Source organism: Eschscholzia californica, unplaced genomic scaffold (assembly GCF_041429995.1).
Source record: "Eschscholzia californica isolate CP2 unplaced genomic scaffold, dmEscCali1.0.p SCAF_6, whole genome shotgun sequence".
Classification (NCBI taxonomy): Eukaryota; Viridiplantae; Streptophyta; class Magnoliopsida; order Ranunculales; family Papaveraceae; genus Eschscholzia; species Eschscholzia californica.
In genome coordinates this window covers 23331934-23359241 of record NW_028238483.1, presented here as the reverse complement: position 1 = coordinate 23359241, position 27308 = coordinate 23331934, and the positions used below count along the sequence as shown (strand labels likewise).

Sequence of the window (27308 nt, the reverse complement as noted above, 5' to 3'; positions counted from 1 at the left end):
CCCTTTATGATCCAACGACTGAGAATCATCAATAGTTGGATCAAAATATCTAACCTATATATACCCTCTCAAAAGACCACTCTCCCTAAACTTAAACTAAAACCGCCTCACTCATACTGACAGTCACTCACCGCCGACGACCACCACTCCCGAACAACCGATCCACCATATACCACCACCATTACACCTGTAACAATAACACTACCACTCCATAACCACCAAATATAATAGATGAAATTTAGTTTAATTTTTGATATTTTTAATTATGTTTTTTTTTTATGTATATTATTTTTAGTTTAGTTTAATATAAACGGAACCCGAAGCCCGACCCGCCCGAATCCGTTAGAGCCCGAACGGGCACTCGGACATAATCGGGCCGCGGGCTCCCACATGCTCATATTTACCCGCCCGATATCCCGATCAGGGGACTTGCTATCCCGCCTGAACCCGCCCGTGCCCGAAAATCGTGAGTCCGAACCCGCCCGAACCGATTCCCACCCCTACTGGGTATACAACCTTGGCCATGATGTTACATGTGTCTCTTTAAAAGGGCCATGACGGGCTTTCTTTGAGCCACCATAGCCCGTTGTGAGATGGAGATGGAGTACTTGGGATCAGCAGAATTCTAAAACTACGGAACCAACTGGTTTCACAGCGGGGGAACAACATCCGGAGCAACGACCCCAACAATTTGGAAGTGATCTCGAGAAAAGGTTTTAGCACCGGTGTAGAAATTCGTGAAAAGAGATTCTATTTATCCTCATGGTTTGATTGATGTTCATTCGCTTTGCTCTTGCTTGTTGGCGGAACTATCGAGCAGGGGCAAAAATATGATAAGTAGATGCATGAGATTGAGTGTAATCAGACAATCAAAAATCACACAATGACAGAACGAAAGAGACAGAACGCGTACCATAAAAGCAGACGCCTCATTTTCTTCGAAAGAACTTGACTATAGTCTTTACTATCCCTTCCTTTTTGGATAAGATCATACCATAGGCTACCTACCTAAGAATTTCATTGTTGCACTTCACAATGTGAAAAATTCAAACCCAAAGACCCAAACTCTACTTCAAAAGTTATTTAATTTCATTGCGTTTTAGTTGAAACTACGCAAGGAAATACAAATTTTCATTTGACACTGCTAGGAAATAACCTGTCAACTTGAGCAAGTGGGGGCAAGCAAGCGTTGACCGAAATGAGATCGACTAATAGAGGTTTGGTCTCTTCAATAACTTGTGGTTAATCCCTTTTAATTTTTATATCAAACGATATGCGTGTCATATATATTATATATAAACAAAAAGTAATTTCTTGTTATCATCGAAAGTTAAATAGCAGAAAGAATGTTCTTTAAAAGTTATAATTCTAAAGTTGTGAGTATTATTCATTAAACTAATCCAATTTGATTATAAAAATATGAAAAAGAGTAACTACTAGTTCAACCACAAAAAATTTACAACTTAATTAATCCAGTTGTCTCTTAACATTTGTCCTGTTAAACTATACTGAATTATAATTTGTTAAAGTATATCTACCGGCTGTTCGGTTGAACCAACTAATACTGTTAGTTGACCATCAAAGTGTACGACTAGTCGATGATTAATTATTTAATAGAAATATTGCAACATTAGGGTTCACGAAGTATAAAGCTAATTAAAAAAATGGATATTATAATTTAATCTATTTGATAGAGTTGGAAAAGAAATAAAAACTCAAGGTTTCTTTTTCTTTTTGGTGGGAAGAGGCCTCGCCCTGATTTTATTAAGAGGAAACATTAGCTACATCAGTCCGCCTATTGACTTACAATGCGAGAAGGGATGATCGGATACATCCGACTTTGAGTTACATTATTTATAAAAGCAAATTTTGCAAGTAAATGAGTACTATTATTCATGATTCGAGCACAATGCCCAAACTCTAATCTATCGAAATTCTGCAGTAGCTGAACATCTTAAAATATATGTTCTATTCTCCACGGCAGTTGTTCGTGCACTGCCATACAAGCCGAGATAACTTGCAATGAATCCCCCTGAATAATAACTTTTCGGTGCTTCAACTCCTTTGCCAAGCGAACTGCCATAGCTTCCGCCACGACTGCATCCGACAATACCATAACTTCAGTTATGACTACTAATAACGAACCTTCATGATCCCTTGCCACAGGACTGCTGCCAACCCTTGTTTAAACGTTTCGTCAAACTCAAGGTTTCTTGGACAAGTTGGGTTTTTTTTTTGTCAAAACATTCCAACTCAGGTATTTAGGAAAATATATAGACTTTTGGTATATTTAGTATAAGTTAATTACTATTTCTCAAGTATAGAATTGAATTTTAAGTATAGAATTGAAATTTAAATCACATCATCTTTAGTTTCATTATTTTAGTTATAGTTCTGACTTTGTTTCAGTTTCAAATCACCTAAATTCATATACACATATATGCTATATGCATGATGCAAAAGATACTATATTAATAAAAATTGTTAATAAATCACAGTTTTACAAATATTACATGTGTTTTGAGTGGAGGAAGTTTGATTTCTAGTAATTTTAGTTTAACCTCTACTCACTTAGAATCCTGTTCCGCCCTTCGTCATACATATAATTTTCGTAACATTCATCATCAGCCGATTCAACATACTTCATAAATCTTCTTGTTTGTAATTTATCTAAAGATAATTTTATGTTTGATTTCTTTTTTTTTTATCTGGAAAAATAAATTTATCTAATGAGATTGTAAGAAGATTTCGAACAAAAAAAGTGTTTGAAATGCTTATACCTTTGCCATTAGAATTGTGAAAGAAAAGTATAAGTTAATTACTATTTCTCAAGTATAGAATTGAATTCCTTCCACAACAAAAAAAAAAAAGTATAAAATTGAATTTTAAATATCCCAAAGAGATTAAATATGCACACCCAATTTTTTTTGGTATTAATCAAAGTAGAGATAGAAATAAAAAAGTGGAAGTAGTGAGGTTGGACAAAGTGATGTGGAAGAGGAACCTCAAAATTCGTTTGCTAGTTTGGTGTGATAAGAAATGGCATTTTTGTAATTACATTTCACTATATGACTTATTATTTTGGTATTTTTATCATCCCTTAAATTTAGGAATATAACAGTTGTACTTTTTATCCTTTAAAATCATTTTAAGATATCTTTAGGATGTAATGGTCAATTAGCTCAAGCTCATATAATTAAATATGAGCTTAAGTTCATTGAATCACCCCTCTATTTTGGTACAAATAAGTGTCCCATGAGTTTATGTGAAAGTAAATGTCAAATTTAGCAAAATTCTTTTTTAAATATTAGCATAAAATGATCAAATAAACCTAATTACTCGTAAAAGATAAATAACATTATTGATACTATTTGTTGTGATCACGACCTAAGTCATTGGCCACCAAGTCTTTAGAAAGGCTTATCATTTAATTCTATCTCCAATTCCTTTTTTTTTTTTTTTGTTGAAGATATCTCCAATTCCTTGGTGTTCTATTTCAAAGAATTACCACTAACCATACAATAAATACTTTTGACGAAGACCCAAGTCATTCTCATTGACTACCAAGTCTTTTTGTTTTTTTTGTTGAAAGACTACCAAGTCTTTGGTAAGGCTTATCATTTAATTCTATCTTCAATTCCTTGGTGTTCATTTCAAAGAATTAACCACTAACTATATAATAAATACTTCTAATACCCCACAAGGCTATGGGTTTCCCCTTTTGAGTTAGATGAAAACCTCTAGTTAGTGTCATCTACTTTCATGTGTTAAATTCGTTAATATCAAATCAGATTTCCATAGTGGTGGCCAACGGGCCGTGCCGACATTCATGTGTTAAATTCGTTAATATCAAATCAGATTTCCATAGTGGTGGCCAACGGGCCGTGTCGTGCCGGCACGACCCGTTTGGCAGCCGTGGTGTGTCAGAGACGCCACGGCCACGCCAGGCACGGCTTGAGCCGTGGCGTTCCGTTCCGTGCCCAGACCACAAAGGTCTGGGAACAGAAACGGCCCACGGGAACGGCCCAGCCGTTCCCGTGGCCTTTTCGTTACGTTTCTGGCCGTTTCCGTGGCGTTCCCGTAGTCGTTCTCGTGGCCGTTCCGTGGCATTCCCATGACTCCGACCCATTCATAAATATTTTTTTTACTTGTCAAAAAAAAGTAATAAAAGAAACATTACATTTTTTTCAAGTAAAAAATTGTGATGTACAAAAACTTTAGAGTTTATGTCATATCTTTGTTTATTTTATTGGAAAAGAGTTATATAAAGATTCTCCATATTTACTTTATATTTTGTGGTTTAGGTGTGGGGCTATCTTTACCACTTTATTTGTTTATTTTTTTGAAAAAAAGTTTTAGTTTCTTTCAAAAGAAAAAAATTCTAAGTAAAAAAAAAAAAAGTAAAACCTCTTTTGTTAAATTCAAGTATTACTTTTTTTTTAAGTATTACTTCTTTTTTAATTTAAGTATTACTTTTTTTTTACGTTTTTTCTTTTTGTAATATAAAGTAGTTGTCATGAAAATCTAACAATTTGTAAACACATTAGATTATTAGATGAATGAAGTAGAACTATAAACAAAATAAAAATCGAAATAGCTCTTTATTAATGTGAAAAAGATCAAAATTTGCATCACTATAGTTTAGATACATCCCAACTAGGTTGGCACCCAACTAACTATCAATCATTTGCAAAAAAAAAAAAAAAAATACAAAATTGACTTAATAATAGAAATCATCACTATCACCAATTTCATCACAATGGGGTGGGGGTGTACAACACCCTCACCCTAAGTAACTTTTTAAAATAAAAAAAAGTTGAAAGTGTTTTGAGGATGTTAGTACACCTTAGGTAATTCTTAAAAATTCAAACAACTAAATTGGGTTGTTGCTAGCGTGTCGTTGTTGCCGTTTCCGTTCCGTGTCGTTCCGTGCCTACGGGTCGTGCCGTGTACGATCCGTTCCGTGTCGTTCCTACGTGTCTAATGGGCCGTGTTTAACGGGTCTGGGGCTCTAAAATCCCAGCCCCGACACGGCACGCCAGACCCGTGACGGGTCGGCGCGGCACGGAACGGACCGTTCCGTGTCCTCAAATAAACGGGTCGTGCCGGTCCGTTTCCGTGTCGGCACGACCCGTTGGCCACCACTAGATTTCCACACAAATATGGTTAGGTTTGTTAGGTGGCTTTGGGCCCCAACACTATAAATCCGCTTGGGACCTCTTGATCATTTGGGTCGGCCTAAGTTATTGGGATGAGATTTTTTATTATCTGGGTTCTGATACCAGTGTGTTAGGTGGTCTTAAACCTCTCTCACCCTAAAAGCTAGTTCAAAAAGTAAACTTCTTTTACACTTATTAGCACAACCCATGCCCCTTCCACAACCAACGTGGGATTATCCTAACAAGGTTTCCATTTGGCTTATACTGCAATCAATTCATCTGTTTGATTTCTAAGTTGTTATCAAATAACCCTTCGGTTGCCAATAACTCTTGGTTGGAGTGTTAAGAGATTTAGTCTTCCACCTTAGAAGTTAAGGGTTCGAGGCACGTTGACAATTAAAGAAAAAAAATAGATTTTAAAACATTTCAAAAAAAAAAAGTAACCCTTTGGTTTTCTACTCATTTTGTATAAAAGCATAGTGTTTCTCACAATGTCTAAGAGAACATTGACTTTATCGTTATTATGTGCAACTAGTGTTATCAGATGAGAGATGATAAAATATGAGAATATTCAATATATATTCTTGTTCAATCAATAAAATATGAAAAAGAACAAGGAAGGAACCTCCATCTTTTTCACCACCAATTCCCCATGAAAAAATGAAAAAGCTTTTTAAGCTTTACAGGTTAACAGTCTGAAAGTGAAATTAGGAAAATTTATATAGTAAATCAATTTCATATGAGTTAGAATTTTTGGTAAGAATGTTCCCCACGTGTAAACACACAAGACTCAAACACAAAAATGAGAATACTAATCTATGTTTAAGAGGTTTAGTCTTTCACCTTAGAATTAAAGAGTTTGAGGCACGCTAACAATTGAAAAAAAAATCAAATCAAATGTTGCAAACTACAACTTTTGATAATTTGAATCTCAACAAAGTAAAAATATGTTACTATATATTGTGAAAAGTTGTGGTTTACTTCGGTCTTATATTAATAAAGTGTTTGAAGTTGAGCTCATTAAATCATAACTCTCCCCGATAAGTAAAATCAAATTATCCACAAAAAACTTGTAAGTTAATGAATTATGGTCCAAATAACTAAAAACTAAAAACTTACCCATCAAAGTACGAAACCTAGATTTCGTAAAGAGTTTCTTACTTCTCTTTACTTATTTAGAGAAGAAGTGTTGAGAGAGAGAGAGAGACTGAAGTGGTCCATGGATAATAATACTGTAGGAGGATATAGTGTGAGGAGTGGAAGTTTCAAAGGAAGGTGTTGATGATGAGTGGATAGAGTGAGAAAAGTCATGTATGTGACTTTTGTTATTAAGTATACCAACACTTGTGTCTGAGTCAGACTACTCTTTCAAAGAGGAGGACCATTCATCTTTACCTTGGCTTAGTATCATCCTTAAGCCATGTTTAGTGGACCAAAACAAATAACAAAGGTGTTGCTATCTCCGGCCAATATATCCCTGACTAAATCCTAACCTGAATACTTGATTGTTTCAAACTAGATCATGCACGTCCGAGTACCCCAGCCGTCATTTTTGAACAAATAATTACAAATAATCACCAAGAAGTCCTAAACTATATTCCATACAGGTGTTTGGTGTGGGGAGAAATGTTAGGAATACAAAAATGATGCTATACCCGGTCAGTCTCTTAGATAAGTTTCTGATTGACCGAGATTTAGATAAAGTTTTCCACTTTCTCTCTTAAAAATCTCACCCAGTCATGTCACTCGGCAGGATTCACTCGAGAAACGGGTCGGGAGAGTATCTTTGTTTTTTTTTTTTTGTTGAACTGAGTATCTCTGTTTTTTTTTCTTTTTTTTTGTTGAAGGAGTATCTCTGTTGTTAGAAAGGAATAAGATTTCTCATGAGAGAGAGAATTCCAAACTATAATCTACACACATAATGTGCCAATTCTACTCCAAACAAAATAAAACAATTTTCAACAAATAAAAAAACAAAAAAAAAAGAACAGTAAAGTAGATATTGTATTACTAGTGTTATCAAATTATTATTTCTCGTAATCACTTTCTTTTCTACACGCTAAAATATCTTTTATTCTCTTTTTGTTTTGATCGACATTGAGATGCAACTAGACAAACTAGTCTATTCATAATTGATTGGACAAGATACAATCGACTAAAACGTGTTGACTGGAAACGTTGGCCAAGTTAAATTCAATGAAATCGGTTTGACCAAGTGATATTATGATTCAATCAACTCATCTTATCATCGTTCATATTTGAGATATACTGGTAAAATTTACCGAAATAATTCGAATGCTCGACTATCTTAGGATAATATGAGTTTAGACAACTAAGGTAAACAAAGGGTCGCGTGGGACTTATAGCCCAACAAACTCAAATTAATAGCCTATGACTAGTAGTAGTCTAGTAGGATTAAGTTTACTTCATAAAATAACATAATGTGGTTTGAGTTCCAAAATAATGTTGTCCTTAGAATTGTGTTATCTCTGTGGATGCAAAATCTACCCTAACCATACCTAAGTTTGTTTCCCTAGATATTTTGTTTAGAAGTCAATGACCACTTATTTGAAAGTCTTTTAATGGAGAGCTATGGACTCAAACGAATTATTGACTTTTTTTTTTGTTAAGATAAATGAATTATTGACTTGACCCTCAATACGTTATGCACTTCTGCTATCCACAACTTAAAATTGACTAAATTGCCTTCTCTTCTTTTCCCCTTTCTAACTTTTAAATCTATAGTGGATTGTAATTTTTTTTTTTTGTTGAAAGATAGCGGATTGTAATTGTCCATCAAAAAAAAAAAAAATAGTGGATTGTAATTTTAAAATTAAAAATTAAATAAAAAAAATATTACAAAATAACATTTTTAACCTGACACTCTTGTTTTTTGATGAAAATAGGTTCTGTCTAATTTTATTAAATCTCAAATCAAAGAAATGTTGGATTTATCTGTCTCCGACTGACATACAATATTCTCAAGAACCGTAATCAATACACTAGGTGTGTCAGAATTGTTTCTAGTATAAGAATTAGCTAGCAAATATGCGACTTTATTCGCATTTCTCGGACAATAAGCAAAACTACACTTATTGAGAAGTGTCATATTATTTTTAATATCAAGCACAATAGATCGAATTTTCCATGTATATCATCGTCTTCTAGGTTTGAGCAAGTCTTGTTAATTGGGTGCTTCTATAAGCACCGAGCCAAACAGTTGTTACCGAGCGACCATATTAGCACCAGGCCCAACAACTCTTTTCTCTATTAGCACCGTCCAAATCTGTAAGCACCGGTCCAAATGATTTAACCCTAACGCCTCCATTCGTTTCTCACAAAACCAGACGAAATTCCCAAACCGAGATTTTCTCTCTCTAAACCTTGGAGGAACTGAACCTCTCCTCGTCAAATTGCTCATAATCTCACGAATCTCTCTCAAATTTTGCTCTCAATAAGTCCTTTCACTCTCTAAGTGTTAGAATCAACAATCATTTGGTGAAGACGGATAGTGATGAAAGATGAACATTTTAATTTGCCCTAAAAATCTATCGGAGGGACTGGACCAGTCCGAAATCTAAGAGGACCAAACCGATCAGTTGATTCGAGACCTAAGAGGACCAACCGGATCAGCTAATCCGGGACCTAAGAGGACCAAACAAATAAACTTATCCGGGACCTAAGAGGACAAAACGGATCAGTTGATCCGGGACTTAAGAGTATGGATGATAGTGGACCCTTACTTCTTTTAAAAAGATGATATAACACAGTTGAAAGATGAATATCTCACTCAGATTGATGGTTCTGTTTATTTAAATGGCCGTCGGTAGGTGTCGATGCCGCTGTCGGAGAATGTCGGTAGTAGTTCACAACCTAGGATTTTATTTTGGAAGAAAAATGAATTTTGTTTTGGAAGAAGAATATAAAAGAAAAAAATGGAGGTGAACTTTACCAAAATTAGTTGACCGGGTGCTTATAGAGACCTCGGGTCAATGATCATTGACCCGAGTCGACGAAATGGACACCCACTAACAGCCTTTTAGGACGGTGCATTTAGAGTCACCCTTGTTAATTAATAGTATAATATGAGTAAGCGATACGAGTAGGGTGTAAACTATATACAGATCGTCTGAAACAAATATGTGTAATGTCAATTAACTTCAAATCGGGAATTTGAGGGGGTTCCAAAATTATCATAGTGATATAGAGAACTTTTTTTCTAAAATTGGTACAAAAATCGAATGTTTTAGTAGTACATTTAATATTTTAACTTTTTTGTTAGGGTAATAAAAGGGATTTCGATAGTAACAAGTACATGTTTGTTATAAATAAGAGAGTGTTTGGGAGTCACTTATTTGTGAAATGAAGAAAGAAAATATCTCTTCAATGGCCAAAAACCAAACGGCTATAATTGTCGTTTGAGATTGAGAGAGAGAGAGCGTGGCCGACGATCACCCTACGAAATCTTAGGGTTTTCAGTCCATCGAATTGTAAAAGTGTGTGGGTCGTCCTCTCTAAATTCGAAGTTTCATCTTTGATTTGAACGATTTGATTGAGAGAGAAAAGAGAGAAAGAGAGAGAGAGGATTAAAAGGAGATAGATTTTTGTATTAGGTGTTCATGATGCCTGAAGGAGGAGGAGGGTATAAGAAAACTGATGATATATGTGAAGAAATTTGTGGGGAGGTAATTTTTTCTTAAAACCTTTTCAATTTTATACTAATTTTGATGATTTGGGGTTGTTTTCCTGCTGAATACATTCAATACTGAATTGTTCTTATTTAATCTCCAAATGTGATGATTTGTTTTGTTCTCTCTCTAGAATTTCTAACACTTTTGATTAGTTTTAATCTGAGAGATTCTGAACCTTGAGGATTATTGCTGGATGTTATTTTACCCCAAATTTTGATTTTGAGTGGTTTGTGATTTTAATTCCCCTTTATTATGATGAAGATTTGAGAACAATAAAAGGGATGATAATATAGTGAAGATAATCAATGAATTTTGTGGTTTTGAGGGTATTAAGTATTTTTATGCAACTCAAAAGGGTAAAAGAAAAAAGTTCATTTTTTCATGTGAAAAGCATAATATATGATTTTTTGGATTCTAAAAGTTGAATAAGAATCAGAATTGATTCAAAATTCAATTCTCCCTTTTCCCTTGGGTTAATAAATTCGATATTTATGTTCTATGTGATCTCTTTTATGCTGATTCCATTCTGGGTATCTTAGAAAAGTTTATGTTTTACGAATATGCAGGAAATAAGTGGACCGGCTCTAAGCATGTCGAGGCTTCGTTGTGTTCTTAGAGGTTTGGATTTGAGAACTTGCATCCTTTTATTTGTTCTTATTCCGACAATCTCCTTTGGTATATATATGCACGGGCAGAAGATTACGTACTTTCTTCGACCAATATGGGAGAAACCACCGAAACCCTTCAATGAAATACCACACTATTACCACGAAAACGTATCGATGGAGAATCTCTGCAAGCTTCATGGATGGGGAATTCGTGAATCCCCGAGACGTGTTTTTGATGCTGTGTTGTTTAATAACGAGATTGATATTCTTACCGTTAGATGGCAAGAATTATACCCATATGTTACACAATTTGTACTTCTTGAAGTGAACTCGACGTTTACTGGAATACCCAAACCTTTCTTTTTCTCCAACCATAGAAGCCAATTCAAGTTTGCTGAGCCTCGGTTAACTTATGGAACAATTGGAGGAAGGTTTAGGAAAGGGGAGAACCCATTCGTTGAAGAAGCTTATCAACGCGTAGCCCTAGATCACCTCTTGAGAATTGCGGGTATAACAGAGGATGACTTATTGATAATGTCAGATGTTGACGAGATACCAAGTGGTCACACAATTAATCTCTTGAGATGGTGTGATAATATTCCTCAAATTCTTCATCTTCAACTCAAGAATTACTTGTATTCTTTCGAGTTTCCTGTAGATAACAAGAGCTGGAGAGCTTCGATTCATCAATACAAGCCAGGTAAAACAAGGTACGCCCATTACCGGCAGAATGATATTCTCTTATCAGATGCAGGATGGCATTGCAGTTTTTGTTTCCGTCATGTTAGCGATTTTATATTTAAGATGAAAGCTTATAGTCATAATGATCGAGTTAAATACAAGTACTTTCTTGATCCTCAAAGAATTCAAGATATAATCTGCAAAGGAGCAGATCTTTTCGACATGCTTCCTGAAGAGTACACATTCAAGGAAATCATAGGAAAGTTGGGACCCATCCCTCGTTCTTTCTCTGCTGTTCATCTGCCAGCCTATCTTTTGAACAATGCCGAAGAGTTTAAGTATCTCTTACCAGGTAACTGCAAAAGAGAAAGTGGCTAACGAGTTCAACACCTACTGGAGGTACAGCGTTTTGACCGCTTTGGTAATAGTTGGACAGATGCTGGATGATTTCCGTGTGCGTACTACATACAAATATCATATAATCCAACTAAATTTTAGATCATTCTTTAGAGATAGATTTAAATATGGGTTTCATCTAAAGTAGAGGAAGATTTCTCCGAACATAATGATCTTCGGGGAGAAAGTCACTCCATGTCACCGTGTCTTGTTGGTACAACTTGAAACCCTGAAATGCAAAAAACGAAAACGAAGAACAGGAAGAATAGAATGAGGTTTCGTTGCCGTTTTTATTCTAGGAATTTTGTTTCGTTATAAAGGATATAGTCATATAGTTGTCTTTTTAAGGTCTTGATTATATTTGCAACAAAACAAGGCCTTGCTTATATGCTTGTAAAAAAGTTGTACTATCCATTACTTTCTGATATTTCCTTTGGTGATGCCGAAGCTATTACTTTTACTGATATTTCTTACAGTTTTATGTGATATAATCACTGCTGTTACATTTCGCAATCGAATTTGGAAATTGGTTTATCTTTCATTTTTCTAGCTTGAGTTTCAGAGTGAAAATTAAATATTTCTGGTTTGGGGCTTATTTTGTAGTTTGGGTTGCTAAGGTTATTCCTCTTAGTCCCAGATGTCTTAGGAAGACCTAATTGATTTGGGCTATTAGGTGGAACCTTGTATTAATGGCTACGTCTTAGGGTGGGTCTAACTCCCAGTTAAGTCGAGTGGAGAAGTCTGTGATGGTCTAGAACTCGAGCAACGAATAAATCATGTAGTGGGGTGGTGCCTAATTCAAGGACAATTGGCTGGCATTTGGGTTGTCTATCCATGATGTGACAGAAACACCTAGGTCAGAGATGTTCTAACATAGAGTAGGAAAGTAAACCATCAACAAGTCCAACTGGTCCAGTGCAGGCTCGGTGAGTCGGTGCTTTAATCAGGGACAATGTGATTGGTATCGAGATGGATGGGTTCTGGAGTTACAGAAGCACTTAGAGCATCTCCAATGGGACACTCAATCTCTAACACTTAGAGTGCCACATTTGATTTTTGAGAGTTTTTGTTAAAAAATCATCTCCAATGGAACACCTTGTTAGACACTCTAATGTGAGGTGGACACATTTATTATAGAGTGTCTAGAGAGAGAAACTCTAAAATGAGAGTGTCTACTTGAGACTCTCTAAGTGTTACTTTAATATTCCAACCAATAGAAACCCTTACTTTTCAACTACTTTTTATCTATTGAATTAAAGAGGGACATGTGTATTACTTATGGAGTCCTTAGAGATCTCCATTGGAGACCAACAAAAATTAGAGTGTCTTTATATTGACATCTAGAAAAGAGAATCTCTTTTGACCCTTGACACTTAGGATTTTTAGAGTGTTTGTTAAGTGTCCCATTGGAGATGCTCTTAGGCTAGAGTGAAGCACTTAGGCTAGAGATGTTCGAACGAGATTTTCATATACAAGCATAAAAAAAGGGAACCATAAAAAATTTCATATCTGTAACAATGTAACCTCGAGCAAGCATTAGCGCCTTCACAAATCCCATCTGAATGTTGTCCCACAAGTAGTGGGTGGGAATCCGGGTTGGGTGGGCTCGGATGTACTCGGTCATTGGGCCGGGTTCCGTAATTTTATGTCTATTAGGGTTATTGGGCGAATTCGGATGGATAATTTTAAACATTCTAGTGTACAACATCCACCGAAGCCCGTCAAATCCCTTGGCTTTACTTGTTGGATACCAGGTGGTTCAGGCTTGAGTTTACACTCTCTAAAAAGAGGGCACTATTACGGACTACTCAAGTAAGGGCACCTTGAGAAGGCGTCGACATGTACACATCGATACCGAAGGCCAGTAAGTCACTTGAGCCTAATGAAATTTTGATGAGAAGTTCGGCCATTATGAATGAGTATCATCCAAACACGTGATTTCGCTTACAATGTGGGATTAAACCACTTATATCCGCCCTCTATTCATTTGGTCACGCGGGATGTCAGGTATCACTTTAAAATCTGAGCACGACCCTTTTACTTTTACTTGGAGTTGGCACAGTTGGGTTGGAACCACCTTCGGGTTTTGGGTGTCTATGTCACAGTGGTTTTGGGTGTCTATGTCACAGTGGTTTTAGGTGTCGTTTGGCAACACTAAAATAAGTTACTTTTTTGCTTATTTAAGTAGAAAAGTCAAAAAGTTAGTTTGGTACGCAAAAATTATCGACTTCATTTAAGTTAAAATTTGACTTTTTCTAGAAGTTAAAATTTTTAGCTTTTGACTTCAAAGTAAAGTAATTTTTTTTTTAAGACATGCATAAATTTTACTTGACGAATTTTTTTTGTCTATCTCAATTCCACTACCACAACTAAACTTCTACCATACCATTCTACCCTCACCACCACCTTACCTCAACTAGCACCACCACACCTTAACCACCACCTTCGTACCACCACCACCACCACCTTCGTACCACCACTATACACCACCACACCTCGACAACAACCACCTTGTAGCTCCACCACCACCACCACTATATTGTACCTTCACCACCACCACGATACCTTCACCACCACCACCACCGTACCTTCACCGCCACCGCCACCACCACCATACCTTCACCACCACCACGGTACCTCCATCAGTACCACCTACATATCTTATCCACCACCTTTACCACCATCACCATACCACCACCACCATAACTCCGTCACTATCATTCACATACCTTATCCACCACCACCAACGTATTTCCACTGTTACCACCACCGTACTTTCACCACCACCATCGCCACTATCATACCTCCACCACCACCATAACTCCGTCACTATCACTCACATACCTTATCCACCGCCACCACCGTATTTCCACCATCACCACCACCGTACTTCCACCATCACCACCACCACCGTACTTCCACCACCATCGTCACCATCATACCTCCACCACCACCGATGCCACCATTATACCTCTCTACCACCACCACCATCAAACCTCTCTACCACCACCACCATCAAACCTCTCTACCACCACAACCCATAACCATACCTTCTAGCACCACCACTACTACCAATATCACCACTACTTCGTCTACAAGACTAATCGTGGAAATCTTGAGTAAATCCAAATTAAAATCAAGTATCTCTATGAGAAAGAAAAATAAAGTTATCAAAAGTAAATTGAGTTACCAAACTAACTTTTTGACTTTTTTACTTATAAGTAACATTTTTGCCAAATATACTTTTAAATTTTTTTTACTTTTTTAAAGCAAAAGAACTTCTACTACAAGCAAAAGTACTTCTACTTCTGGTTGCCAAACGACACCTTAGGTGTCTATGTCACTATGTGCCCGAACAAACTCAGGTGTCCATAAGGACTTTTGGATTTTTCACTTTTTTCCAAGCCCTACTCAGAGGTTCTTACCCATGAATAATCTATAGTAGGGGAAGTTCTATAGGCGCTCACTATTATTTCGAGGGTGGCCCTTTTCCATATTAATCTAAACAGAGAGGGCCCATAGAAGAAGTTCCCTTTATATGATTTTTTCAACACATTGTACATGAAATTAATCTAAACAGAGTATCCTACTAGATTTCTCTTGTGTATTTAAGATTTCCCAAAGATTGTGGAACTATAAGATCACAGCCCATCAATATTAAGATACGGTCCTTATTAGGCCTAATGGGCCTTTACTATGTTGAGCCCTTCAAACAAAAGGAGTGTTGAAGGGACCGTCCAAATCTCATCCATCTTGGTTTGGTCCATTGTCTATGACTAAGAACACCAGAGTTATTTGTTTGAAACTTTTTTGGCAATGGGGGGAATTGTCCTTCCTTGTTTTTTTTTTTTTTTCGAAACTTGTTTTCACTTTGTTAAAAGATACTGTAATTGATAGAACTACAAACAGATATTTTGAATACTGTACAAATGCGAAAGGGGGGTAGGACCTCCTCCGTCCATGGCTCCATGCCCCCTCTCTATAGGCTTCTCCGGTCCATTTGGCTAACTTATCAACGCTAGAATTACATTTTTTTTTTTTTACTAAGAATACCTAAATTGAACTGAAGCATTCCCATTTAGACATTAGCACAGACGTGCTACCCCTCAATTACTCTATTGGAGTAATAAAATGTGGAGTCTATGATTAATGAGGCTCATCACATGAATATCATTGCTTTGTTCCATAACTTGATGCATGCATGTATCTTAATCAAATAATTGCTCATCAATACTCATATTATAATTAAAATATATACATATACTCATGTAATCATGTATGTACATTGAACTCCTGCATAAAAATCATATGTTATTTTATTTATTTTAGTTTTAAATATAATAACTAATTAAAAGATAAAAGAATAAAAAATTTGGATCATCGTCGTCATACAATCAATTTCGTTTCTCTTACTTTATCAAGGGAAAAACAATGAAAAATAAAATCATTTCCAACTCATTTGTTTAGTACAAAGATATTATTTTTTAGACGTATTTTCATATGGTATAATCATTACATTAAGCGAATGTTTAGTTTTAACCCTGCAGTAGTTTCATCTAGATCAGGTAGAGGAAACTTCTCATCCTCATTTTCTCTTTAAAATGTGAATGTTTTGGGCAAAAATGGTGTTTGGGTAGAAAAATTGGCTAACCCCAGTACCCCACGGGACCGATGAAGAAGTAGGCTCTCCACGCTCTTAACAAGAGGCGATGTTTGGCCCATCCTATAATACGCCAGCCATAGGTTAGGTTTGGATCAAACAAATTGTCCGGGCAATGGGTCACAAGGTTGTGTTTTGGGTGAGAATGGTACTTGCAAACTACTACTAATAAGTGTAGTTCTAGAATCGAAATCATAATGAATACTAATATTACAAGGCCAACTAAGCTTGTTAAGTTGTCTGATATAACACAAAAAAAAAAAGTCAATGCTGAACAACTAAGCACTAATTCTGAAGAACATGCAGTACTTACCAACAAAAATGGTGATGACTAGGGGACCCAAAGGATGAAGGTATCATTTAAAGATTGAGTGTATAGATCTGTCAGTACGATGCAAGTTGATCAATCTATTTGGAAAAGAAGAGTTGAAAAATCTTTTAGGGCAGAGAAAAGTAACATTATTTTATGTGGGGTTGCTTTGGGGAATACAATTTTGATAATAGAGTCTACAAATGAAGATGTTTGTTCTTTATCTTCTGTTCATCTTAACCATGTACTATTATAACTGACTTGAACCTGATATAGAATGGGCATCCAACCACTACACTAAGAAGTGACAGATCTTTATGAGATTGGCCAATCAAATCTGGTTTAGAGTCTAATAATGAAGGTGTTTGTTCTTTTATTTCATCTTCATCGTGTACCACTATAACCGTCTGACTTGAGTCCTAAAAGCTATATACATCTTTAAAGGTCATCTTAAGATGTCTAAAGTTCATCTAATCTAATCTAAGTCTACATTATTTTACATTCACGTCTAATAAATCTTAAATTTGCACTTTCATGAGACAGATTTTCGTGTTGCAGAATAAGTGTCCAACGGGTACACTAACATGTGAAGATTTAAGTAGTATTGTGAAGATCCATTGGTGGATTGTGACACCACTATCTTTGGAGAATCAATCACCTATAGGGAGAGAGAGAGAGAGAGGTCCACATGAACATTAATGGGTCAATCAGAACCCTAAGTGGCTGGCATTTGAAGGTGGACCCGTACAGCTCGTGGATCACGTTGTCTCTTCTTCCCGCATTTAACATCCCTTATTTCCATAAGTACCCTTATCCTATTACTAAAATACCTAAAAACCCTTCTTTCAGGCACGCGTGGGGAAGCTTCACCAGTATTACGTTATTGTCAGTATTTAGTTCAAACATCAATAAAACAACAAGAAACAAGAAGAAGAAACTCAAATAGTTGCCATCTTTATTTGATCTTTCTAACCTCAATTCAAAATGGGTTTTTCAATTTTGATCTATCCAATATGATCATTTGATCATCTGGGTCATCAAATTTTTTACCAAATTCTACTTCAATTATATATATATATATATGAAAGCTTCAATTCTCCATTAATAGAATATTAAAGCTGAAAATGAAGTTTATGAAGCTTGGATCTAGACCTGATACTTTCTATACTAATGGGGATATAAGGTAAATTTTACAAACATTACTGGTTTTCCTTTAAAAGTTTGTTTTTGGGTTTATACGAATGGAAACCTTATTTTCATATCTCTCACTCTATATATATAGGTCTATAAACAGAGAAGTCTCTACTGATATCATAATTATAGTTGAAGGAACCAAGTATTTGCTTCACAAGGTAAAATTCAGATTACCCATTTTTCGAATTTTTCGATATTAAGATGTTTTATTCATGACATTAATTTATACTTCATTTTCTTATTATACAGTTTCCTCTACTATCAAAGTCGTTTCATTTACAACGGTTATGTTCGGAGTTTTCGAATTCACCAAAATCATCTCAAGAACTAGTAATTGAACTTGTTGATTTCCCTTGTGCAATTGAAGCTTTCGAAATCTGTGTTAAGTTCTGCTATGGCATTACGATAACCCTTAGTGCTCTTAACATTGTATCGGTTCGATGTGCTGCGGAGTACCTAGAGATGAGAGAGGATGTGGAGAAAGGAAATTTAATAAGTAAGCTTGAAGCTTTCTTGGATTCTTGCATTCTTAGAGGGTGGAAAGATTCACTTTTAACACTACAGAGTACAAAATTGTTCCCTTCTTTGTCCGAAGATCTTGGAATTAAAAGTCGATGCATCGATGCAATTGCATTAGGAATTCTATCTTTTCCATCGAACCCGAATGTATTAAATAGTTCCTCCAAAGTGGGAAGAGATGAACTTGGTTCCCATGGGTGGTGGGCAGAAGATATTGCTGAATTCGGTATAGACCTATACTGGAGAACAATTGTGGCAATTAAATCGGTCGGAAATATGCCTGCAAATATAATAGGAAAGGCCCTTCAAGTTTACGTTTCTCGATGGTTACCTAATACTATATCTAAAGAAGGGATGATCGAACCACAAGATGATTCGGAATCCATTGAAGAGATTAAATCAAAATATCGGTCTCTACTCGAATCTATAGTAAGTTTACTACCAATGGAAAAAGGTTGTGTTTCATGTGGGTTCTTGCTTAAACTCTTAAAGGCTGGAATTGTTCTTGGTGCTTCATTTTCTTCAAAAATGGAGTTGGCTAAAAGAGTAGGAATTCAATTGGAAGAAGCAAAAGTAAGTGATCTATTGATTCCTTCTATATCGGTGAACGGGCCAAAGTATGATGTCGATATAGTCATGACTATACTGGAACAATTCATGCTACAAACGCAAAGCCCACCGACGAGTCCACCAAGAAACAGGGAGAGGTTTCACAGGAGATCAAGATCTGCAGAGAATTTCGATTTTGATTTTAATGATATTAAGAGGTCTTCTTCAGCGTCACATAGTTCGAAACTAAAGGTGGCAAAGCTTGCAGATAAGTATCTTCACGAGATCGCTCGAGATCCTAATTTAGGCTTGTTGAAGATGATTGGACTAGCAGAGTCAATACCTGATTTTGCAAGACCTGATCATGATGATCTTTACAAGGCTATTGACATTTATCTCAAGGTAAATATTACCATCTTTCTTATATATTGAAACTTTTCGTGGATCTAATACCAGTGTTGGCCTGTTGGGTGGTCTTGGGCCTCTCTCACCCCAAAAGCTGGCTCAAGAGAGGAAGCTTTTCCTCACTTTTATAAACTGACCGTCTGCCCCTTCCACAACCAATGTGGGATTATCCCCACAATCTCCACCTCACATTGTTTTTAACTTCAAAAGACCGTAGGGCTGAGACTTGTTTCCTTGGCACTGAAACCAGTGTTAGGTGGTTTTGGCCTCTCTCACCCCAAAAGCTCGCTCAAGAAGTGAGACTTTCTCCCACACTGATAAATTGACGACCTACCCTACTACAATATGGCCATATGAGATTATCCCAATAGTTCACAATTTAAATAATTTTTGTTTGATGATGCAGTCACACAAAGACCTCAGTAAGAGTGAAAGAAAGCAGTTATGTCGAATTCTAGACTGCAAGAAGCTATCGACAAAAACTTGCATGCTTGCCGCACAGAATGAGCTACTCCCATTAAGAATGGTGGTACAACTTCTCTTCATTGAGCAGGCAAGAGCTTCCATGGCTGGTGGTATAGTGACTGAACTGCCTAACAATATCAAGGTCCTTCTTGGGGTAGATGAAGACTCGTCGAGGATTCAGAGACAAATAAGCACCACGATAACTAGGCCCGCGGAAGAAGAACGGAGCATGTCTGGGTCAAATTCACCAAATTCGAAGCTTTCAACTCTTAGGATGAAACTGGCAGAAGATGAAGACCCGGATGAATATGGTATTGGCCCAGTCGGTAGGAATCCCAAGCTGAAGTCACTTCGCTCCATTCCTGCTAGACCAAAGAAGATGTTAACTAGGTTATTGTCACTCAATAGAACTGTAAGTTGAACAAAAATTGCTCTTATTTGTTTTACTTTTTTCTTTGTAGATAACTTGAAGAAGTTATCGATCAATGTTTTCTCTTTCGATTATTATTTCCTTGGAAAATTGATATGAAGTTGTAGATTATATATTACATTCTATTTTCATCATATTTCCCAAGTATGGACTAAATTGGTCACTAAGGGAGCAATTTCTGTTAAGCTTTTAGATTGTGGAAGTGTAAATTGGTGAATGTTTTAATGATATCTGATTGTGGAAGTTATCGATCAATGTTTTAATGATATCCTTTATGTAATTATCATGTAACCCCAACAATTTAGTCCGAAATTCTTGTCCAATACTCAAATAGTATACGCCATTCCAGTATCTCTCTCCCGAAGGGAATCAGCTGATGCATTTACACGAGCCGAGCTAAACTAGAAGTCTAACCAAGGGATTTGGGCTTGGATATGGTCTAGTACAAAACGCCGGTACAATATTCTGCAACCAAATTCGGACAGTAACTAGAGGATTTGGATTCAAATCTCCTCAGTTTCCCAGTCATCCGATTTGAAAAGAGAAGTATAGAATCTGGCCAAGAAAACAACACAATTACGTGATTGGAAATCTAAAATCAAACAAAAAAAATCCTGTGGGCAAAAAGTGCCCAGACGAAGAACCCTTAAAGCCCAATCTTACTTGGGGTTCAGACCTTGGCTACGGAGCCAAAGAGCACGAAGCCAATAAGCCACATCGCTCATAGGCCACAATGCCTGTCGAAGCTCGCACTGTATTGAGCTTGAATGTCAGGGGCTACATGTCTACTCTACCATACCCTGTTGAGGCCCTCCCCCAAATGGAGGTGGCTAGCTCCCTTAAAACCCAACCTTAATTAGGCTCAGTCCCTAGCAGACCTACCAAAATCCATATGCCACCAAGCAGCTACGTTTCCACTCTACATAGGCATGGGTAAGAGGCTACGTACCCCACATGGGATAGAGGTTATTCGCTCTGAGGAAATAGAGGCTACATGTCGAATGACACAAGAATGACCCACGGACTACCGAGTTATCCCCACATTACGTACCTCATGCTCTAGGCTGAGGGATGCGACACCTAACACAGGTAACTGATTAGCTTCGTAGGGATAAAATCCATGAAGCTCATACCTAAAATAAGTGATATGGTACTCGACACTCATAGTAAAGCTACGGTACATGACACGTGTAGTGGGCGAGCTAACTACCCATGAAGCAGCTTCATCTTACTGTAGGTAGTTAACTCGTGCTGGACCCATCTTATGGATATTAAGTATGACATGTGTAGTGAGCGAGCTAAGTAGCCATTAAGCACCCACCTAGCGATGGGTGGATAGCTCGTGGTCGACGCCCATCTAAGAGCTACCAAATTACAAGTATAGTGCACAAACTAAGTACCCATAAAGCTCCCATCTAACGATGGACAGATACTTGTGCTCGACACCCATTGTAGTAAGCAAGCTCAGTGTCAACAACCACCACCAGACAATGGATAGATCATTCCTGCTCGACACTCATCATGGGGCTATTGTGCTCTAGACATGTAGCACATGAGCTCTATTTGAGCATCCGAGGGTCAATCATTCAACTCGTGCTCCGCGCCCATCAAAGGCTTGTGACACTCGACGCGCGTAGCCCATGAACTTCGCGAGGTAATTATCGTAGAACAACGGGGAGAGTACATCTAAGGGTCGGTAGCTCGTCCATAGTTGACTCCCTAAGAAGGAAATATTTTAGCCGTCGCAAGGGATACACTAGCTCATATATAAGGATCAGCTCAACAGCCATGATCCGATGTCACCTCCTTCCGTCCTTCGTACGGTCGTAGTAACACCCCCCACGGCTAGTTGGTCGGCATCAAGGTGACGACCCATGTCACCAAAAATAAGGGCTAATTCTATAGAGGAAGGGTATCAATCCTCCATACAAATATCACATCTTCTTCAAGCTTTCTTTTCTTCTCACTTGCTCATTTGCTCACTAGCCTCCTAATCTCCTAAGTTTGGTCATCGTCCAGAGATGAAAGTTACTCAATACTCACTGATCAGAGATCGCCCTTAGTCGACGTCCATTGTTTGGAGATAGCCAGTGCTCTACAACCATCGTTCAGAGATAGCCGCTACCTGACAACCATCATTCAGAGATAGTTGTCATGCAACAGTTGCTCAATACATCATAGTTGCTCTCCCCGAATCATTCTTCAACTCTCTTGCTCACCAACCGTTTGATCTTCGAGGTCCCTAACTATTTCGCTTTGAAATCGCGAGATTAAGTGTTACTCTACATCAATAGTTCGTAGAAAGTCATTGCTTGACATCCATTGCTCGAATATAGGTGTTACTCGAAGTTCATCTTCCGGAGATAGTTGTCATCCTTCGACCATTATTGTAACCCGTAAGCGTAGATCACGAGCTTTATTCCGAGGTGCGTCGAGCACGATTATAATTTTGAGGTGTGTCAAGCACGAACTTCATCTCGAGGTGTACAGAGCATAAGCCTAATCCAGAGGTATGAAGAGCAACACCCAACTCTATAACTCTTCTCACATTGTTGCCACCTTCCAACTACAGTAAGTACATCTAGAGTGAAATTCCGACTGCTACACTAGGAGCCGAGTCAACTCTAGAACCTCCAACGAGATTACCGGTTACTCCTTACTTTATTTCAATTCATTTCATATAAAATATCCAATTTGATTGTCGGAGCCCCTCTAGGCACCATCCCAGTGTCCAAAGGGTTAACAATCCTCTTTTGCCTACTTATTCTTGTAGGTCTTTTCACCACGTAGCTGCTGGTGTCCAGCAACCAAGATCCTTGACTATTGACTTCGACCATTGGAGCTCTGACCTTTGAAATTTCGACCCCTTAAATTACTTCTACAAGAATTATATATTTGCTGATTAATTCAAATCAAATTGTTGAATTTCATATTACTTCCTTTCAAATCGAGTTACCAGATTATTTCAAACGACTTTGACTGAATGGTCTATCCTTCTGTCCTATTATATACCTGCAAATTAATATAAGAACAAGGATCAGACCAACAAAATAAACAGAGATAACAAAAAAGTCGAAAAATCACATATGCTAATGGCTAAATATTAAGATGAAGAACCCAAAAAAGAATCATTTATACGTAATGACGGAAACAAATAGAGTTTTTTCCATGAAAGAGAATCAAAGATTATACCAAACACACAAAATTCAAGAACAAGAAGATATAAGCAGGCATGGCAGTAAAATAAACACACTTGTATTATCAATAAAAGGTGTAAAGGAACAACTCTTCCGGCGGATCAATTAATGGTGTAACGAACCCCTAACGGCAGAGAAACGCTAATTGGCGATCAAATTCATCGGGAATCAAAATCTATTTGGATAATTGCATTCATTTACTCAGCTACTTACAAATCAAACACTAACATTTTCATTTTTCGTAACGATATAGTGAAAATACATACATAATCATTCAGTAAACAAACTTCATTCTTCTTAATTCTTTGATTATGTTAATTAAGTGTTATCGCGAGTAGTTTTTGTGGTGTACAAGGTAGTAGTATATCTGGCTAGGGTTTCCTTGAGGAACACAAGCGTAGTAAGGAAGATTTCTTCTAGCAGGAAATTGAATCGATTTTGAGATCTGACAGACACAGTAATGAACTGGCTTGCCTGGAGAAGACGACGATGTAGATCTAACATCAGTCAAGGATTTCGCCGACGGAGGTGGAGAAATCTTTTTGAGTGATTTTGGAGGCGAAAGAAATGCTCTAATCTTTAAAGTAGAAGATGTCACTTTACTTGCTCGATCATATTCCTCAATGAGATTTGATAGATCTTCATCAGAGGTGATCGAAATCAAAGCATCTAAATCTTCAGTCGGCAATTGACATCTCAAATTCACTGATGATCCACATAATTCTCCGAGTTTCAATAGAACTTCTGTAACAAATTCAAATATCTAGCTCTAAATCCGTCCTCGAAATTATAAAACTATAGAAATTGAATCATAATAAATCAAAATTTCAAAAGGAAAGATGAAATCGATGAACTAACCGGCAAAAGATAATGATCGGTCAATGGCGAGAACCCTAGTTTCTCCACCGACGTACCGGAGCTTTCCATCGGGATGACGAGGGAGAATTTTTCCACCATAACTACAGAGGAATTTAACAGTAGTGACGGAATTATTGCTTTTGACGATGCCGTTGTCGATAGAGGTTTCCACCGCCATGGATTTTAGGGTTTTGGATTCAAAGATGGATTGTTCTGTACAGAGAGAGAAAGAGATTCTCCTCGAGACAGAAAAAGAAGAATAGGCAGTGGTTGTTCTTCCAAGCCTCATCTTAGTAACGTTCTCACCTAATTTATAGAGTTTCAAATGGATCTTACCTAAATTATGAAGTTTCAAGGGGACCTAGATGTAAATAGCTCGTTGTATAATATTTTGGCGGGAAGTTTAGCTTAACCCCCTCCCACCTTAATACACGCCATTGACAAGCTAATTAGGTTTAATTACCCTCTTTTTTTTTTTTTTTTTTTTTTTTTTAATCCAAGGGAAACATATCCATTAATAAGTGATAAAATCACAATGATACAAGGATGATAATTGTTATTTCTCTCCTCTGAAGACTTCATGAGAGTTACATACCTTTAAATGCAAAGTGCCTCATGAAGGAAAAGAAATTGGACTAGACACAGACACAAGGGATCCTAAAGATCCGAGAAAAGAGACCCTAAAGGTCTGACAAAAGGATCCTAAAGATCCGTGAAAGGAGACCCTAAAGGTCTGACCATAACGAAATTATTATACTATTAATACAAATAAACTCAAAATGCGACAAAATAACTGAAAGAACCACCGCCGCTGTCACCGGAAACCAACGCTGTCACTGGAAAACCGTCGCCATCACCAGAAAACCGTCACCGGGAAACCGCCGCCATCACCGGAAAACCACCACCATCATAGAAGAATTGTCGACACTGAATCCCAGAACCCCCATCACCACGCCATCACCGTAATCACAATCATTTTCTATTGTTCATCTTTTGCGAGTTATATGATAATCTTTTCAGTCCACAGGATGCTTGTACTTCCATTTCCATAAACATTAGTCTGAAATCTCCATTCTTTTCCTTCAATTACCCTCTTAAGTTGACGGTAATGGTAAAACCGCAACTTGATTTTTTTTCCGAGAAATCGACTGTACCTAAGTTTAACATTAATGAAAGGTGTCTAAAGTTCGACAAATTTATTACACTATTTACACCTTTAATAACCCAAGTTCAAAAAACTATGGATTCCACCCTCTTTCAGAATAGAACTTGGAACCTCTAGGCCATGTTTGGCGCGCAGGAATGGCGTGGGAATGGAATGTGATTCCCCGGAATCACATTCCAGATCATTGTTTGGCTCGCGAGAATGGTGTGGGTCGGGGAATGTGATTCCCACAAAAAAGGGTAATAATAAATCCAGGGGGAGGTGGGTTTGTGATTCTCATTCACCCGGAATCACATATTAATATTTATTGACGAATATATCCTTAACAAAGTATTGAATTACCAATTTTATTTTTTTGTAGGATCTGATATTAATAAGTACTATTTATGTTTATGAACAAAATTTATGAACAAAATTTAATTTTAGATAAATTTCTATTGGGTCCATGGGTTTTAAGTCCAAAATAAAGTTCAAAAAAAGTTTAAGGTCCAATCTTCCCAAAAAATAGGGTTTTAGTCCTTTTCGTTTTGTAAGAAACATTGTTGATAAATAACGTGTTATGTATGACACATATAAAAAAATAAAATAAAGTATGGAAAACATGAAATAAAGTATGAAACTTTAACAATAAATAACAGGTAATTTATGAAACAAAACAAGAACTTTTAAACAGGAAAATACTGTAATTTTAAAGTCTAAACATACTTTAACTAATTTGGACTAAATATCAATTATAATTATTATTTTGGCTTAAAATCCTATATTAATATTAGGGGGGACTAAATATGTGTTTAGGGGTAGATTTTTGGACTAAGAACCCAAAAATTCTAACCCGTTGATGTATAGTGTTATTATTTCATATCTACGAATTTGAAAAATTAATGTTGATTTTAATATATAACAAAGTTGATGTGTATATTTTATGCAAAAAAGAAAAGTTGATATGTATTTTATGTTTAAGTAAGGGTAAAAGTGAAATTTTACAAATATTTACATTCCTATTCCTACACGAACTAAACACCTAATTAGGAATATGTCAGGAATCAAATTCTCATTCCTGGTCAAACCAAACAACAAACTACAGTAATCTGATTCCCAGTGAACACGTTACGGGAATGTGATTCCAGAGAATCACATTCCTTTCCGGCGCGCCAAACATGGCCCTAGTGTTTTGTAGTCTATGTCAACACTTTCAACCACTTGAATGAGCAAGTGTTGACTGTACATGTGCAATCCGCACAGACAACTTGACAATATTACCCTCATTCTAAATAGTTTGTTTTAATCAGAACCTTACCCAAATGACCGATAGCTAGATTTGTCATAGGGGCATATCGCTTGGGAGAACTTTGACTCAATTGCTTCAGTGTAGTATATGAGAGTAGTATCATACTTCCCTTTTGAAACATTCAACAATGCTAATGGATATTCTATATAAAATCCTAATTTATTACTTTTAGACCAAGTGAAATCTTATCTTTCTTCAACAAAAAAAAAAAAAGTGAAATCTTATCTAACATTTGAAGTGGATGATTAAAGTCGTCCACTCAGATGATTTCAAAATATTATTTTTGGATCGTTTTCAGTCACTCTCTAACCCCCAAAAGTGTGGGGGTAATCTTATGTAAATGGTCCGACTTCTTTTTGTTTGGACTGTGCATGAATCTAGAATTTGATTAAAATGATTCTTTTTATTTTTTTAGTTTATATTTTTTGTTTTTCATCTTAAAATACTTTATCGTAGTGTTTTAAAGTTAATTAACCTTAAATATATTTACCTATGCTAAACTAGTGAACCACCTCTTGTTATTTATTGGTATTCTAATTTTATTTAGTAAACCTCTATTTATATAACTCAAATCTTCCTACAATTACATCAGGATTTATTTCTATATGATGCCTGTTAATAAAAATCCTGTTGATTTAGATAGAACTTAGATTTCCGTTTTATTGGGATATTATTTTAAGTCGGCTCTTATTTTGTATGAGGTCATTTTCTATCATATAATAAGTTAACTTTA

General features: G+C 36.6%; 3 protein-coding genes across 5 annotated transcripts; 2 read left to right on the top strand and 1 right to left on the bottom strand.

Moving 5' to 3' along the window:
- Positions 1–9331: 9331 nt before the first annotated feature.
- LOC147532632 (uncharacterized) lies at positions 9332–11999 on the top strand. The gene is made up of 2 exons (XM_086647826.1): positions 9332–9844; positions 10417–11999. Exons 1-2 carry the CDS (start codon positions 9779–9781, stop codon positions 11515–11517), a joined length of 1167 nt encoding a protein of 388 aa, XP_086503952.1. The 5' UTR covers positions 9332–9778; the 3' UTR covers positions 11518–11999.
- A 5357-nt stretch (positions 12000–17356) lies between these two features.
- Positions 17357–20230, top strand: LOC147532631 (BTB/POZ domain-containing protein At1g67900-like). The gene is made up of 4 exons (XM_086647822.1): positions 17357–17688; positions 17788–17857; positions 17949–19169; positions 19579–20230. The coding sequence occupies exons 1-4, from the start codon at positions 17630–17632 to the stop codon at positions 20056–20058; spliced, it is 1830 nt and encodes a 609-aa protein (XP_086503948.1). The 5' UTR covers positions 17357–17629; the 3' UTR covers positions 20059–20230.
- LOC147532630 (RAF-like serine/threonine-protein kinase PRAF) lies at positions 17886–26731 on the bottom strand. 3 transcript variants are annotated; one of them, XM_086647824.1, is made up of 6 exons: positions 26450–26704; positions 25213–25400; positions 24123–24586; positions 23739–24008; positions 23024–23079; positions 17886–19999 (listed from the first exon to the last, which is right to left on the bottom strand). In XM_086647824.1, exons 3-5 carry the CDS (start codon positions 24409–24411, stop codon positions 23072–23074), a joined length of 567 nt encoding a protein of 188 aa, XP_086503950.1. In that variant the 5' UTR covers positions 24412–24586; positions 25213–25400; positions 26450–26704; the 3' UTR covers positions 17886–19999; positions 23024–23071. The 3 variants fall into 3 exon arrangements, with proteins under 3 accessions (XP_086503950.1, XP_086503951.1, XP_086503949.1); XM_086647825.1 differs by having other exon boundaries at positions 17886–23079; positions 26450–26731; XM_086647823.1 differs by lacking the exons at positions 17886–19999; positions 23024–23079 and having other exon boundaries at positions 23443–24008.
- Between the last annotated feature and the right edge of the window lie 577 nt (positions 26732–27308).

Coding starts and splice junctions, on each gene's coding strand:
- LOC147532632 (XM_086647826.1), top strand. CDS start 9,779: ATGATGCCTGAAGGAGGAGGAGGGTATAAGAAAACTGATGATATATGT. Junction 9,845..10,416: donor GTGAAGAAATTTGTGGGGAG/GTAATTTTTTCT, acceptor ACGAATATGCAG/GAAATAAGTGGACCGGCTCT.
- LOC147532631 (XM_086647822.1), top strand. CDS start 17,630: ATGAAGTTTATGAAGCTTGGATCTAGACCTGATACTTTCTATACTAAT. Junction 17,858..17,948: donor CCAAGTATTTGCTTCACAAG/GTAAAATTCAGA, acceptor CTTATTATACAG/TTTCCTCTACTATCAAAGTC. Junction 19,170..19,578: donor CTATTGACATTTATCTCAAG/GTAAATATTACC, acceptor TTGATGATGCAG/TCACACAAAGACCTCAGTAA.
- LOC147532630 (XM_086647823.1), bottom strand. CDS start 24,411: ATGAGGCTTGGAAGAACAACCACTGCCTATTCTTCTTTTTCTGTCTCG. Junction 24,009..24,122: donor CCGATCATTATCTTTTGCCG/GTTAGTTCATCG, acceptor AATTTGTTACAG/AAGTTCTATTGAAACTCGGA.